Raw genomic sequence first — 16396 nt, forward strand, 5'->3', positions numbered from 1 at the left:
GTTTTTATCTTTTTTATGGCACGAAAACTTACCCTTTTCAATTCTTACCTTTTACCAACAAAAAAAAAAACTTACCCTTTTCTTTTCTTTTGGGGTTTGTGTCAAAGTCTACTTGACCCGAGGCTTGCCATAATGTGACTCGTGGTTTTAATTTTCTGTTTAAAAATAAATCAACACCGGCAAAAGCAACTCTTGAGAGCGCAAATCAACTTGCATGAGATAATTTTCTTTATGTAAATACAAAGTCATAGCTATTGAAGTAAAAATGTGACCAACTTTCGCTTATTATTTATAAGTTGCAAGCTCAGTTTAGGTAAAGTAAAAGTCATTAATGAATTAAATAGTCGATAACTCGGAGATCGATAATTTTACCAATAAGATCATTAATAGCAAACTATGCAAGGATAATCAATCAAAGTTTTCGTTAATCTAATGTTTAAATAAGTCATCAATGAATCACCGACTAAGCAATTTCCACCGAATATTGCAGATCTTGCTAAGTATTGAAGCCATATCACTCGTCAATGCGCCAAATGTTTATCGATGGATCAATTGAGGATTAAGATTAAGATGGCGGATTGATAGGAGCACATGATTGCTAGCATGCAACATAATCTTGGGTTGGAATATAAAAGCCATGTTGTCATCTTTGCAAAAACTCTCTGGACAATCGGCCCGTTTAATACCTGATCTTTGCAAATTTACTTTTCCCGTCCCATTTACCCGACTTTGATTGAACCGGCAGTTTTTATTATCATCAAAGTTTAGACCCCTCAGAAAAACCCAGGAAGAACCGCCTTGAGAATGTCTGCCTCCTTTACAGCACCCTCAATCCGTCTACGAATTTATGCACTTCGGATTGAGATTGAAGAATTGGGCCCTATTTGCTATTCAAAATCCGAGTGGAAATAGGAGGGTGTTGGGCCTCCCGTCAAAAAAGTTGGAAACTTTGTGGTAAAAGCAGGTCCAAAGAAGATATCTTTTGGCGAGGAATGCAAAGCACGGTCTTTTAATTACGGGAACCTAACGATCATACATATATGTGAAACGACATTTCTGTAAAGAAATACATATAACTTTGCAATACGTAGTCAAGGAAAGTAGATCAAGCAGAGAAAACAGATAGACAACAAAAGAAAACCCTTCTCAGAGAAGAGATTGACACGGACAAACGAACAAAAGAGATCCATGAAAGCAAGCAGAGCAAGCTAATTCTAATGTGGCCGCAAGTCCGTCTCAAGTTATCGGATATTCCAAAAAGAATAAAGAAATCAGACTTGGCTGCCTGTCAGGCATCATTCCATGCTATAGAAATTGCCATATGGGAGAAATCAAAAGGCAGCAAGACCAACCTTCAGCAAGTTAGAAAGAAAGAATACCAGATCTTTCCAATCATTTAAGCTGTAATTTGCTTAAATGTTCCTAGGGATGGGCAAAATGGTAATTGTGCTGGGTTCTAGAGTTCTCTTGGGATAAATACCAGTAGTTGGTAGGCCGGGAGATATAATCTTATCCGCTAAATCGAATATGGATCAATGGTTGTAATGAGATGGCTACTATTATAAGAAGGGGTGTCCTCCCTTCATTGTCATCATTCAAGCCATTTGTTCATTTCTCTTTCAGAGCTTCTCTCTAAAATTCTCTCTCTATAATCCACTTACAACTGTAAGTCGAATAGTCACCTTAGTCACCTTGTACTCAAACATCTATCAACATATGCGGCAATACTCAGAGTATTGTGGCTCATTTCACCTCTAATTGTAAGAGAATACCTTGAAACATATTCAACAAGTACATGTTCAATATATATTCCTTTCACATCCAAAAAAAACAAAGTCATAAAAGAAATTTCTTTAGCAATAATTCTAAGGAAACCCAATTTCTGAGCAAATGTTCCAAGTGTATAGGATCCTTCAACAAACTCCAAACCTACCTATTTTAAAGTAGTCTTTCATTCTTGCCACTTCTCTAAATAAAATTGGAGTAAGATTGAGTAGTATAAAAAGTTTACAGTCATGGATCAAATTAACAATTTGGTGGGAAAGTAAATATCTATTGACGATATTCTTCGATACTCATCCTTGGTAAAGCTCCTTGAGAGCTCGCTTCCACCCACAGCTCATAATTACTTCCACCCTAGATCTTTATGTTGAAGTAGTGACATGTGTTGCAATTGGCGGGCCTCCAGTTTATCAAAGATGGGCAGTACCTTTTCCCATTTGTCTCCTTGCATTCAACCATTAGAACTAGCTCCTCAAGGTAGAAATATGAGGAGTCAAATTTTTCAGAGATGATCGGAATACATATATGTCATTACGAATTTCATGAGTAGTGTCTTTAGCCATGAGGGATGAATCATTGTTAAACATTTTCATTCTGGTATCGACAAGACTGACCTCAAGGTAAGAAGCCAAGCTGGATTGAATATTCTGATCATAAAAAAGCCAAGTACACTTACCATTTACTTTTTCTTATTTTGTTCTCCAAAATATGTACATTGCGACCAGTACCAAATTAGTGGTGATAAAATGTAGTTATTATACTAAATATTCTGAAAGACCAAATTAACCTTAACTAATGAATGCAGAGAATACTTATGAATGATAGGTAGGCCTTTTGGCTCAAATGGAATTGGGAGATACTTGAGAGCTTATGAAATTGGGGAGACGTTTGATTCACGTTGTCTTCAATTTACTAGAAACCTTTGCGACCACCATTTCCATCAGCTCCGCTTCATGCCTGCCCCTATATATTATATATAATCAAAGTTAAGAGTTGCAGTTTGATTCCTTCCTTTCCATCCAAGTGCACACACAAATGAGCGGTGGATGTTTTCACGCTCTATTGGGCAACTTTCCTTTACACCAAAACAACGAGTAGAACATAATTTGACTCACTGCCCATATATATAAGGGACGCAGCTCATATCCTCTTTTAAGTGTCAGTTCAGCTATTGACGAAATATGATGGGTTTCGACTCCTATTATAGGTTACATAACATGCCCATCAGTAAAGCTCTGCGATGCCCATTCCTCTCCAAATTTACCACGTCCTCTCCAAATTTACCACGTTGGCAACCCAAGTTAACATAATTTACCTTATAGAGTATAGGGAAGTCTGATCTGCCATGCTCTCTGCAGCAATTCATCACCTCGGTGAGCTCTTGATTACACGAGCTTGTCAAATATATCCTAAGTCAAAGGCAAAATCATCCTTCCCACGCTTTCTTTGTTTTATGCTGACCGGAACCCAAACGTGTGGTGCTGAAATCGTGAGTGTTAAATCCCTCTAATAACAAATCAAATCTGATCGCATTTAACGATGTTGCTTATGTGAATTTCATTTCTATCTCTATTTGTGCTGCTATGCCCATCATCTACTAATAATTTTCTGCGTGTCAATATTCTTTTGCCCCAACTGACCAAATATATATATATATATATATATATATTCTTTTGCCCCATGATATCTCTGTTGATTTTCCTCTTTCTTTTTTTTTTTTTGTTTTGGGCAAAATAAATTCGAATCAAGCACATAAACTCCTCGACACTTCATGTTCTTATGTAAGGGCCATTTAAGCTTCTACACTTATCGACTTTACTCATTCTACATTCCGTCTTATGGGTTCCTCAGCTGAATTGTCCGTACTGATTAGTCAATCGCTGGAGGCTCGTGACTCTTGAGCCCCAACGGGGAATCTTACATTTGCTTGCTTCCTTTCTGGCCATTTCTCTATCTCTAGTCCCCATTGAAGTTTTATATATGTTTGCAATGAAAAAGTTTCACAAACGTCGATTTTTTTGTATTTACGTATCAAATGTTGCACGGCCAATACTAGCAGCAGGTTAGGGCGGTCGTATGGTAATTTTGTTACTCCTGCTACTTGGTTTGTTTAGTGCAAAATTTTGTTCTCTTTCGTTTGGGATTTCGTGTATGATATATCGAAAGATGAAACTAACACCCTTCGTCATCTGCAACTATAATATTTGGAGGAAACATTGCTATTCAACGGACATATAGGAGTATTACAAATTCTTGTCATATGTTTGTTTGCTCTCAATTGAAACTAATGATTATAAGAGAGAAAGATCATCCTCTTTAAAAATTTCTCGTAATTAAAGGCTTGGCGAACGAAAAGGATTAGGACTCGGTTTCCTCTCCTTTTCTCTGCTCTTTCCCATTCCTCTCATACTTCAGTTTTATAGGGACTAGGTAGAACTTGAGCAAATTTCATTCGATTCCAGAGGTGATCTCCATGGTGCTTCGACACAGTGCCTATACTAATGACAATGGTCGGACTACAAAGCACAGACCGTCAAAAGGAGGGAGGGAGGACAGAAGAGTGCATCTTCTTAAAAGTTGAGGGCATGCTCATTCATTTCCGCCTTGAGGAACAAAATCAATCGTTTCGAATTTTCTGTCTTCGTTTTGGGGAGAAGAATTCCCATATCTATTATATTGTGTACATCGCCCCTGTTCATATCGTGTTGAGTGAGTTGTCCGGGAAGGAAATCCGTAAGTATGTTTTCATGCCCTGATGAAGCTTGATATCACACCATGAGACCTTCAGCCCAGCTGCATTGTTTTCTAAAAGAGCACTGCTTTTGAGATATGCACAAAAGACGGAAATCTCACCGTCACAGTAAACCACAGCTTAGATCTAGACCAGTAACTAATCGAAACCATCCATGTTTTATCGGGAGAAAGAACAGTAAAAGTATTAAAATTTGTGAATAGCGCTCATTTTAATACAAAAAATTTCCTTTGGCTCACTTAAGTGATAAATCGAAGAAAAACAATTATTTAAGTATCAACGATGAGATATTTCTACCAAAATAATTATGTGGTGTTTATAATTCAAGTTGAGTTGAATTTTTTGTTAAAAATTTCAATCCATGAGGAATAGCAAAACGGCATCGCTTAGTCCAATGTGGCTGGGCAGGACTAAATGGTGCTGCAGCAACATCATTGCCCAAATACGACGTCACACCATTCTGCCTAAAACTACACCGTGCATAAGGAATGAAAGTTAGGGCTCGTGTTTGTCTCACCGTCCACCATTCTCGTTGTCAATGTTGCTCCCCATCCATTGGTCACTGTCCCTTGCTCGCCTGCCGTCGCTTGCTGTCCATCGCTCATCATCTCTATCACTCTTAGTTAATCAGGTTAGTCATCCTCACTTAGTCACTTAATTGGAGGGAAAAAATTAAGGCTCGGGTGAGAAGAGAAAAATTAGGGTTGTTAGTGCTAGAGGAAGAATCGTTCAAATGAATTTGAGCTGTTATTGAAACTTCTGCCTTCCATTTGTAAGATTGAATAGTTAATTTTGAAGGCAAATCGAATTAGGTGTGAATTTTGGTTGAATGACCGGTTAGGGTTTCAAATTTGGCTCTCTTTCAATTTGGGGATTTAGGGTTCTTATATAGGGGAAACCTAGTAGACGGCATTGTTTGTGGTTTTGATACTAACTAGACCCTCCAACGAGCTAGTTGGCTTTAGAAAATATATAAAAAAGAGGGTCATGTCGGATTTTTGGCCATATAGGAGTTAGCATCGAAGAGATAGTTTTTTCAAAAATTGACACTTAAGTGATAAAAATAAAACTTTTAGCCCTAAATTGAGTGCCGCACTTCTAGTGTCCTTCTGTCTATTTGGCCAAAGCTAAATGTCAATCCTTTGATTTGATTCCTTATTAGTAGTGATGCCAAATCCTAATAAATGTTAGACAAGCATGAACTCTGAAATGCAATGTAAGCTTCTCCTGCATAAAGGGAACGTACACAAATATGAAGAAATTACTAGGGGTGAGCAAATACACAAATTACTTTGAAGAAATTTGTGAGTCTAGCCTGGAAAAGAATTAACCGAATCCTCCTTTTTTCGAGTGTGTCCCTATAATCACGGGGCCATCATTTCCCAGTTTCGAGTTGCAACATGGATTGACGGTTCAATTAATCTAAAACTTTCCACCAGTTTTATTGGACCACCCAGGAACCGAACATGATCAATCGCTCTGATCCCAAGACTAGGTGGTCTAGTACTCAATTCCAGAATTGGAGAACCGCTTCTCTTGGTCCGGTTTCCGATTCCTGGATGGGACTGATTGGATTGGGAACCGATCACTCTCATAAATCACTCAAACATCCGTCAACATATGCTTGCAACAACGCAACGCTCTAGAGTCACCAACAGCCACCAGCACTGGAACATATTCAACAAGCTATCCTTTATGCCAAAAATTGCACCTCGCATCGAAACAACTAGAATCCACGGAATCATAGTCATAGCTCCTTCAGGAAAAATTCCACATTTAGAGTACCGCAATGAATGCAACAATGTCAAAGTTCTCAATTGAAGACATTCTTAGAACCGAAAGAGGAGAGGAAAGGGAAGTTACGAATAAAGAAGAAAAAGAATGCCCTTCGCAATTGTTCTAGCACTATCTTTGTCGGCTTACGGTCCCTTGGCAGTGTTCTGAGCTTCTAAGGCTCAAACACTCAGCATCGGCTTCTCCAATTTTCGTCTACAACGGCCTGGTAGCCGCTTCTGGAATGACAATCGCCTGCCGGTTGGGTGAGTAGGACGGGGAGGACTTGTATGCAGGCAGACAGTACGAGGGATGAACGGCCGCAGTACAAGGGATGCGGCAAACCCAAGGCCGACGCCGTACATTTGAACATTTGAAATGGCTCTACGTGATGGTGGCAAGCCCGAAGATGTGCGCACACACCCGTTACTCCAATCAGAAGCTGCGGCTATTCATCATCTGTCAGCTACCGCAAACACCCTCATGCCCAGAGAAGCCCGACTGGAAGTGCGCCGTCGCTCCAGACCACGTGACCCCAGAAATGTGCTCTTACGATGCCTTCTCGTCGAGGACCTCCCCGAGCATGAGTCGCTTCTTCGAGAGACGGCGTCCCCTCGTTCCGATGCTCTGCTTCAAGAACGCCGAGAAGCGTCTCGAAGAGCTCGAAGCGTCGAACGAGAGAGGCTGAGGCGCAAGATGGAGGCGTGCAGGGCCAGAGTTCGAGGAAGATAAGCAGGCGAGCGAAGGCCAAAGATTTGGGATTAGCATTTTTCTCTTCTTGGTCGGTCCAGTATTTTATTTATTTATTTATTTTAATTTTTTGGTCTCGTTAGTGTTTTAATTTAAAGGTTTACTGCAACGAAAAACTCCAAACTAAACTATTATACCTATTATAAATTTACTCAAAACTAATTTTTGAATCGCCAAAAATCTCAAAAATGATACACTCATGACAAATTTTACCATGAAATTGTTGAGCTTATCCCGAGATGCCAAGTCCATGTGAACTGTTTGAAGTAAATTTGTCATAAGTATAAAAATTAATTTGGGATTTTCACAAGTGATTTAAAAATTAATTTGAGGTAAATTTGTTATATACATTCCAATTTAGGGTCTTTGGTGACCAAATAATTAGTTTATGGTAAATTTGTCATAAATATACCAATTTAAGGTTTCTCATGGTATTAATCCTAATTTAAATGTGAAAATTTTGGGAAATCTAGCAATTTTTTTGGGATTTAAGGATAAGATTTTGAGGATTAGATTTAAATTTGGAAATTTTGGAAATTGAGTTAAGTTAGTTTTGAATAAAAATGCCCTTGTTCATGACATACCGAATTAATTGAGACAAAATCACCAAGGCTTTTCCGAGACAAACACTACTCCAGACCAAAAAAAGTCCCATTTCAAGCGATTTTTTGTAATTCTTCCTTGAAAACTATGACTACATCGCACCTCCTTTGTCTTTAAATTCGTCTTCTTGACTATTGAAATGGTTAGTGATTAGTCATAAATTGACTTGCGGTTTTCATTTTTCTTGACTGTTCTGTTGAAAAGAAGACTACACCGACAAGAGCAAAAACCAATTTGCATGAGATAATTTTCCTTATGTGTCGGTAACTTCTTTGCTAAATTCCACATCAAACCATTCGTAACTTTCTATACGTCCTAATAACTCATTGATCATTTGAAATCGTTCATCGAGCAAGTTAATATCCAGTCAAAACAATTTACAGCTAACGGGCCTTAGTTACGTTCTCTTAACTAATCTGATAATGCTTCTGCATCAATTTGTGCGATCGGATTCTTCTTCTTCTTCAGTGGGGAGAATCCAAAATATGATGTGACGAAGAAATGTCTGCATAAATTTTTTAAAATATCCTGAGTCAAATGAAAACCATCTCTTTATACATTTCCTTTGTTTTATGTCGACTTGAATTCAAGCTTATGCTAACATTGTTGTTAGGAAATAATAATAAGGTTAAAGTAGTCAATACTTAATCTTAAGAGGGTTACTCATATATATATATATATTGTATGTATTCTTGTAATCTTTTCAATTAAGTGAATACAATACATAGAATATTCTCTCTTTCAACATGGTATTAGAGTGAGGTCATCGGAGCGGCGCGCTTCTCTTCTAGACAGCAGAGCAGAGAGGACGCCGATTCTCTAAGCTCTGAATTCTAGATCTGCCGTCCCTCTCTAAGGTATTAATACCAGATTATGATGTGAAAAATCAACTCTTATGACCCTAAATAGTGTTCGTATTAATTACTTTGTTATCGTGCTATACGCGATCATCTATACTCATTTTGTGTGCAAGTGAATGTTTATTTGTCTCGTGTTCCACTAGCCTTGCTAGGAATAATTACATAAATAGTCCACAAACTTTAACTTGATATGCAATGCAATTCTTGAACTTGTAATTTATTCAACGTGGTCCTTAAATTGTTGCCTAATGTACAATATAGTCTCTGAACTTTTAATTTAGTTTAATGTAGCTCCTAAACTTTAGTACATATTCAAGTTAATCTATAGATTGTATGAAAATGTTTAATATTATTCTTTCAATAATTCAAGTTTAGGAATAATATTGAACATTTTTGTATAATCAATATAATAGACTAAACATCTATCAAAAGTTTAGGAATGACATTAAATACTAAACTAAAGTCTAGAGATCATATTGAATAGGGACGTCTCTCACAGTTTCATTCGTGGGTCCGTCTCGTAAAGTCCTTTTCTCGCCCCTCCACCAAAGTTACCTGTTTCGGCTACGCCTTCCTCGAAGTCCTAAAACCTACACATTCATGCTATTTGCCAGTGCATTGACAGACCGCGCACGCGTAAACATGAGCTTAGTTCGTCGGCAAATCCTCTCTCTGCAGCATGTTATGAAATATGACCTTTAGATTCTTATTTTTAACTTTGGAGTGCGCTGCTTTGGCACCCACTCACGGGCAGAAATCTTTTGGGGGTGAGCTTCTCTGGATCGAACAAGATCCGTGGCCATGCTCATTGTGCAAAAGCCCCCGTAAGTTCTTTCTTTTTTTTTTTTTTTTTTTGGTCGAAAGATAGTACTTCCATTACTAACCCACTAAAGGGGTATCATTTGTTGGTGAATCTAAACATAAAATTAAACATAAGGAGCGAGGAGGGTTAGCAATCCAGTTGCGAGGAAGTAAATTAATTCGATGGGCTTTGGCAACCCAATCTGCGGCTTTGTTTGTGTCTCTGGGCTTGTAGATGATTGATACTCCAGTAACTCAAGCCAAGATTTCCTTGCAATATGCTACTATGGGTTGGGCCGGCCAAGGTGGTTCCTCCAAGCCTAATAGGCTGTTCACAAGTGATAAGTTATCAAAAGAAAAGAGCACCTGCAGATCATCCCCTTTTAGTTCCAAGTCTTCTCCCATTCGTGCAAGTCTTCGTTTGAGTACCCACTATGGCCCCGTTTGGTTCGGCTTTGGGGGAATGCCATTAGGAGAATGCAAATACTTTGAGGTAAAGGGACTTTCGGAAATGTTAGACCATTTGGTAAATTATAGCTTTGAAATGCAACTTAGTATAAACACCGTTTGGTAAAATTCACATTTGTAATTAGCTTTTGTTATTTTTTATTTTTTTAAGTCTGAAATCAAATTCCGGCAGCCGCCACCGCCGGCCAACCGCCGCCACCGCCGACGGCCAACCGCCGGCCGTCGCCGGACCGCCAAATCGCCACCGCCGAACGGCCAATCTGGCCTCGCCTAGTCGCGATCGGCCATCGCGCGACCGCTGACGCCGATTGAGGTCGCGCGGACCTCGATCCGGCGTCGCCCGGTCGTGCGAGCCAGCGACGCCGCCCGAGGTTGCTCGACCTTAGGCGCCCGAGGTCGCCCGACCTCGGCGCCCGAGGTCGCCCGACCTCAGGCGCCCGAGGTCGCCCGACCTCAGGCCACCTCGCTTGAGGTGGTGCGACCTCAGGCGAGGCTTTCCGGCGGCCAAATCTGGCCGCCGGGGGGCCGGATCTGGCCGCTCGCGGCTAAGCGCCGCCCACCGCAAAAAGAAGACGAACGGCGAAGGAGACGATGAACAGTGACTCGGTGAACAGTAAAATCTCATCCCCGGAATGCCCGATGCTCAAAGTTGGTCCTCCCCGGCTTTCGGCTTTCGACTTCTAAAATGCCCACATTTCGCAAATGGGCATTCAAAAGCCTAACCAAACACACAAAATTTTCCCCAAGGGGCTTTGGGGCCCCAAAGCCCCTTGGGAAAGCCCAACCAAACGGGGCCTATGTCGCCTCTCTCAAAGCTAGGGCTTCCGCGACCCACGCAGATGGAGCTACGATCGACTTCGTGAAGCCATGGAGGAGGACGCCGACTTCGTTCCTGCAGACTCCAGCGATCGATCCTGTCATGGACGATTCACACCAGGAGCAATCAACGTTCATTTTCAGCTCGTTTTCTTTGGGTGGGTTCCAGTTCGTCTCTATATGTGGGTGTTCGACTGATTCTCGTTCGCTTTTCTTCCCCCGTAGGTGCCATTTTGTGAATAGGGCTGCTGTGAGGTGCGCTTCTTCTTGAGCTGCAAGTGGGTTGGGTTTTCGCCCTTGAAAAACCAGAGCATTCCTGCATTTCCAGATCTGCCATGGAACTGCAGTGAACAAGGCTTTCGATGTTGGATCCACTTGTGAGGTTAGATTTTCGAAAACCCACGTATCTATTCAGGTAATCCTCTTTGGAGATGTGTCGACATGAAAGTGAGGGCTTGACCATAAGTTTTTGGTCCAATCACAAAGGATTAAGAAATGTTCTGTTGATTCCGGGGCTTGTCCACATATCTGACAAGTAGGATCATCAAGTATTCTCCTTTTATGCAAGTTTTCCTTTGAGGGGAATGAATTGCTGCAAATACTCCATAGAAAGTGTCAGATTTTTGGGAAGGTTTGAATCTTCCAGATTTTATTCCAAAGCGACTTAGGAGTTTGGTAGGATGAGGATGGGGTATTTGTGGAAGGAGAATCAGCTTTGTCATGTAGTCAGTTGTAGCCGCTTTTCACAGTAAATGAGCCCGATTTGTTTGCTGTCCACACTAGTCTATCTAGGATGGGGTGTTAAGCTTTTGGGGATTGCTAAGATCTCTTTGACTACATCTTCCTCAAACATCTCTTGTACTTGTTGGGTATCCCATGCATGTGATGCATGATCAATTAACTCAGCCACCAACTATGGTTCATCCCTATTTACCGGGCCAAAGAGCTTTCCTGTCGATAGCCAAGTGGCTTGTCTGATTATGATTTTTTGTCCATCCCTTACAGCCCACCTAGATTTAGGTTCAATCATTTCTCTCCCCATTAATAGGCTTTACCATCTCCATGAAGGTTGAAACCCTTTGTTTGCTGTCCAAAACTCCCCTCTAGGGAAATAAATGCTTTTCAGAACTTTACACCATAGTGCATCCGGTGTTGGAATAAATCTTCAAGCTTGTTTTCCTAGTATTGCTTTGTTAAAATCCACTAAATCTTTGAAACCAAGGCCACCACAATCTTTCCTATTTTTCAAATATTCCCACTTTTTTCCAGTGTATACCTCTTCTAGCTGCATTTTGTTTCCACCAAAAGTAAGCTACTTGTTCCTCGATAGTACGGCAAATGGATAGTGGGATTTTGAAGATAGTCATTGTGTATTGAGGGAGTGCTTGAATAATTGTTTTGATTAGAACTTCCTTTCCCGCCTTTGAAATCAGTCTCTCTTTCCATCCTTCAATTTTCCGTTCAACTCTAGTAAGAATCCACACAAACATTTCCTTTTTGGTTTGGCCCCAATCAGATGGAATCCCAAGTATTTACCTGTTTTTTCTATGACAGGAACTCTTAGTTCAGCAACTAGATTTTGTTTAAGGCTTTGTGGGTAGTCTCTCCCTATGAAGAGCCCTGATTTGTTTAGATTTATGGCTTGTCTCGACACATAGCAATACTGGTTCAGTACATTAGCCACATTCTAAGCTTCTCTTATCGTTCCATTTAAGAAAAAGATTGCATCATCAGCAAAGAGAAGATGTGAGAGAGTGGGGCATGTGGAGTTTAGGCGGATACCTCTGATACTTCCATCTGTTATTGCTTTGCCTATAAGGGTAGATAGGACTTTAGCCATAAGTATAAATAGATAAGGGGAGAGCGGATCACCTTCTCAAAGCCCTCAGGTTGGCGTAAAGACAGCTGAGGGTTCTCCGTTGACTAGGATACTAAAGGATACTGATGAGATGCAATATTTTATCCATTTCACCCACTTCTCATTAAACCCCAATCGCAGCATATAAGCGCATAAAAAAATCCCATTTGACCCTGTCATAAGCTTTCTTTATGTTTTGTTTTAGAATGGCCTAAAAATGACGCCTTCTCCTTCTCACCCTGAGTTGATGAATCACCTCTTGGACAATAAAGATGTTGTCTTGTATTTGGCGGTCTTTTGCACTTTGCTCCTCAGAGATAAGTTTCGGGAGCCATGGTTTCAATCTATTTGCCAGCACCTTCGCTATGATCTTATAATTGAAATTGCACCGACTGATAGGTCGAAATTGGGTGATATCTTCAGGATTTGTTACTTTAGGGATGAGAGTGATGTGCATTCTATTTAGCTCGGGAGCCCCCGTAAGTTCATTATGCATATTAATTGGCTGAAGAGCCGGGTGTATCCTTTGCGTTTGCGCTTGCTATCTGATCTGAAATACTCAATTTTGCATAAAGGGGTTGCATCACTGGTGATTAATTGGACGGCAGCTGCAGTTTTAAGGTCATGGCTGCTGGTTAAGAAAACATCTGCAAGGCACCATGGACTTTGACATAATGAAGAAGCATAATCATATATTGGAGAAATTAATGGCAACAAACATGTTCAACTTCTGCAACAAGTCGCATTAAGATTGACGTGCTAAATCTTTGTGACAGATCTAATTGTTCCCTTCTCTTTTTCTAGGAAAAATTGTCTCTCAACCACATTTTTTTTTGGTCGGTTCTCTCAACCACATTAGCTAGGTATCAAATGGCTTATTTTTCCATGCGCGCATGATCAGATTTTAGTTTTAAGAAGAAAAAGTTAAGAAACGATATATTCTCTTCTAGTGATGGGGTACAGTGCTGTATATATCAAGCTGTGTTAAGGGAAGTTGGAACTGTTTTATCATTTATCATTTTCTTATCTTGTTTTACACCGGAACGAACTGAGTTTTCGATTGGTTATAGTAAGGAAGATGGTCAGAGACTTAATCCGAAGGCAATCTGAATCTCGAAAGATCACATTTAACTTCAACTCCATAGCAACTCCTACACGGCCCCTTCAGACAACTAATAGACCTCACTGGGCTTTTATCGTTTGGACATATTCGTCTCCTCCTTCCATTTCCTCGGTTTCCATGACCTCATTCACGCTTCTTTTGGTAACAGAACAGACTTGTCACATTTGAATCCAAAAACAGACATATTTATTAAATAGATTACACGACATAATATGAGTAACATGTTCCTTAACTCTAAAAGAATTCACCGTTAGTCTTTAGAAAATTAATGCAAATGATGAACAATAGATGATGACACTTTGGATCGTCTACGAAGATCCTCTTGTAAAAGAGGAGATGATTGAGTCGTTACTAACTCCATGATCGACTCAATGTTCAGTGGATGGTGATGGGACGGTCATGCGTTTGGGGATTCATCAACAACCGCAAAACCTTCTTGACAATTTGTTTCACAAGTACCCCTTCATGCCTGCCAATTGCCAGATAAACTTAAGTTAGTTCTGAGCAATAAATGAAGTTTCCAGTATTAGGATCAAATCAAATGCGCTATGAACAGTATAAGTTTTCAGTAAATGAGTTCTCGTGGGAATGATAAAAGTAAGTACCCATTTGCGATTTTTCCGGATTCCCATCCTTTGGAGGACCCAACCTCCTTGAGAACTTGCTTCCACTGCTTGTACTTACTTCTTTTGAATAGCTTCTTTTGTTGACGCATGTTGCCTCCAAAAGAATTCAATAGGTCTTTCACATCTGAGGGCTTCACTTTATAGAAGATGGGCAACATCTCTTGCCCTTTTGTTTTCTTGCATTCAACTATTTGAGCTAGTTCGTCGAGGCACCAATGAGAGGAGGCAAAATTTTCAGAGAGAATTGGAATGGAAATCTTGCAATGTTCAATGGCATTTCGAATCTCACTACTAACATTTTTACCTATTAGGGACGGATCATCAATTCTAAACACATTGATTCTTGCATCCATAAGGCTGCTACAGAGGTGAGCGGCAAAGCCGCATCTAGTATCGGGGCCATGGAAGGCCAAGAAAACTTCACTTCTTTTCTTCTCCGAAAAGTAAAGATATACTGCAATCCAATATGACAAACCAAAATGATGATGATGCAATCCAATATGACAAATCAAAGTGATAATGATAAATTGTAGCCAGTGTGAACATTATATGAAAAATCAAAACAGTCCAATGTGACTTTTAGAAGCCACGAAATTGGTCTAGGTCATAAACCACGCAAACCTACACGCCTTCTTTATGGGGGAATCGAAGGGAGGCCAAAGCTCTCCTATGACAAACATAGAGAATACTTGGGAATGGGAGGTGCTGGGCTCAAACGGAAGGGAGAGATACCTGATCTTATGCGGTAATAAGACATCAACATAGAAAAGATGAGGAGCCTTTCGATCCACCTCGTCTTCAAAACACTCGACACCTTTGCGACCACCATTTTCACCAGCTCTCCTTCATGCCTGCCCACATATACAAGTGTAAAAACCAGAACCAAGCGTACCGTTTAATTCCTTTACTCCCCTAACTCTGTCAATCTGGATTAGTCATTTTCCTCCAAGGGCAGGGAGGTTCGGATTCTGATCTGTAGATTCGTAAATACATACATATATATATATATACACACACACACACATACATACCCATTAGCAATGGCCTGTGATGTCCATCCTCTAATGCCCGCGACAGAAGTCAGCGCCAACTCCCAATTTTGCACGTCTCTTGAGCTGCAATGCCTTCTATGTTCCCGTAGAGCCTTTCCGAAAATACCGCGTTGCTCAAGTACATCAACTACATCTACCTTATAGAACACAGGGAAGACCGATCTGTGATGCTTTGTGTGGCAATCCATGATCTCATTGAGCTCATGGAGGCATGGTTTACTCTGTGCATACCGTTCGGAGATGATAGGGATTGCAATCTGACAATTCCTGATTGCCTGCAGAAGCTCCGAGCCTATCTCCTTGCCAACAGGGAGTGCATCGTTGTCCCTGAATACGTGGAACCCAGCATCTACCAGGCTGATGTAGAGAAAATCAGTGAAGCCAGTGCGAGTATCTTCGCCTCTGAAGCTCAGGAACACGTCGTAGTTTTGAGGGACCGCCCCTGTTTTCTTCGGCACGATTTTGCAAGCGTAGATGAGCAGAAGGGCCAGGAGAACATTTGCAAAGGCATACATTTTCTTCTCTTACTCAAGACTTGATGCTTTCAAGACTCAACTCGTTTTCGTTTACCCACCAATCCAAGAACCTCAACGTGAAAACGTTGAATCATTCCGCTTGTGTTTTGCCTCCATGTTTCCAACAATCGCACCAGAAGACACAGTAGAAGATGCTAATGTTCTCTCTGTCTCTTCATTATTGTCGTGTCTATGTCTATCGCTTTCTGCTTGTAATGCCTTCGTTTTAGCAAACGGGGATGATCTTGGCGGAGTACTCAAAGCAAATCATTAAACAATCCTTGTTAACGTAGAATTTGTGAGATCGATTCTTCTTCTTCAGTAGAGAGACACCGAAACATGACGTAAGAAATTTCATTACGCGTGCTTCCCCACGTTTCCTTGTTTTATGGAGACTAGAATCCAAGCATTTTCTAGAATTATACTTTTTAAACACCTATTACAAAAAACCAAGTCTTATCACACGAAATGGAGGTAGTTATAAGAATTTCATTACGTCATTTTTGTGCCGTCCTCATATACTCTAGATGCTCCATGTTTTCATTAGTCTTCTCTCACATCCTTTTTTTTTAAGTACTTTTCAATATCTTCTAACACACCGTGCGCATCTTGCTCGA

At 40.4% G+C, this 16396-nt stretch overlaps 2 protein-coding genes across 2 annotated transcripts; both read right to left on the reverse strand.

The window, feature by feature from the left end:
• Positions 1-13685: 13685 nt before the first annotated feature.
• LOC104442800 (protein PHLOEM PROTEIN 2-LIKE A8) lies at positions 13686-14577 on the reverse strand. Its single transcript, XM_039311134.1, has 2 exons — positions 14192-14577; positions 13686-14055 (listed from the first exon to the last, which is right to left on the reverse strand). Exons 1-2 carry the CDS (start codon positions 14563-14565, stop codon positions 13962-13964), a joined length of 468 nt encoding a protein of 155 aa, XP_039167068.1. The 5' UTR covers positions 14566-14577; the 3' UTR covers positions 13686-13961.
• Positions 14578-14879: 302 nt separating this feature from the next.
• On the reverse strand, positions 14880-15779 carry LOC120285869 (TMV resistance protein N-like). Its single transcript, XM_018871979.2, has 2 exons — positions 15244-15779; positions 14880-15063 (listed from the first exon to the last, which is right to left on the reverse strand). The coding sequence occupies exons 1-2, from the start codon at positions 15777-15779 to the stop codon at positions 14880-14882; spliced, it is 720 nt and encodes a 239-aa protein (XP_018727524.2).
• Positions 15780-16396: the final 617 nt, after the last annotated feature.

The sequence above is a fragment of the Eucalyptus grandis genome, chromosome 4 (assembly GCF_016545825.1).
Source record: "Eucalyptus grandis isolate ANBG69807.140 chromosome 4, ASM1654582v1, whole genome shotgun sequence".
NCBI classification, from domain to species: domain Eukaryota; kingdom Viridiplantae; phylum Streptophyta; class Magnoliopsida; order Myrtales; family Myrtaceae; genus Eucalyptus; species Eucalyptus grandis.

Excerpts from the sequence above, each read along its gene's own strand:
- LOC104442800 (XM_039311134.1), bottom strand. The coding sequence starts at position 14,565 with ATGGATGCAAGAATCAATGTGTTTAGAATTGATGATCCGTCCCTAATA. Across the intron at positions 14,056-14,191 it reads TCCGGAAAAATCGCAAATGG|GCATGAAGGGGTACTTGTGA; the intron begins GTACTTACTTTT and ends GGCAATTGGCAG.
- LOC120285869 (XM_018871979.2), bottom strand. The coding sequence starts at position 15,779 with ATGTATGCCTTTGCAAATGTTCTCCTGGCCCTTCTGCTCATCTACGCT. Across the intron at positions 15,064-15,243 it reads TCACAGGCCATTGCTAATGG|GCATGAAGGAGAGCTGGTGA; the intron begins GTATGTATGTGT and ends ATATGTGGGCAG.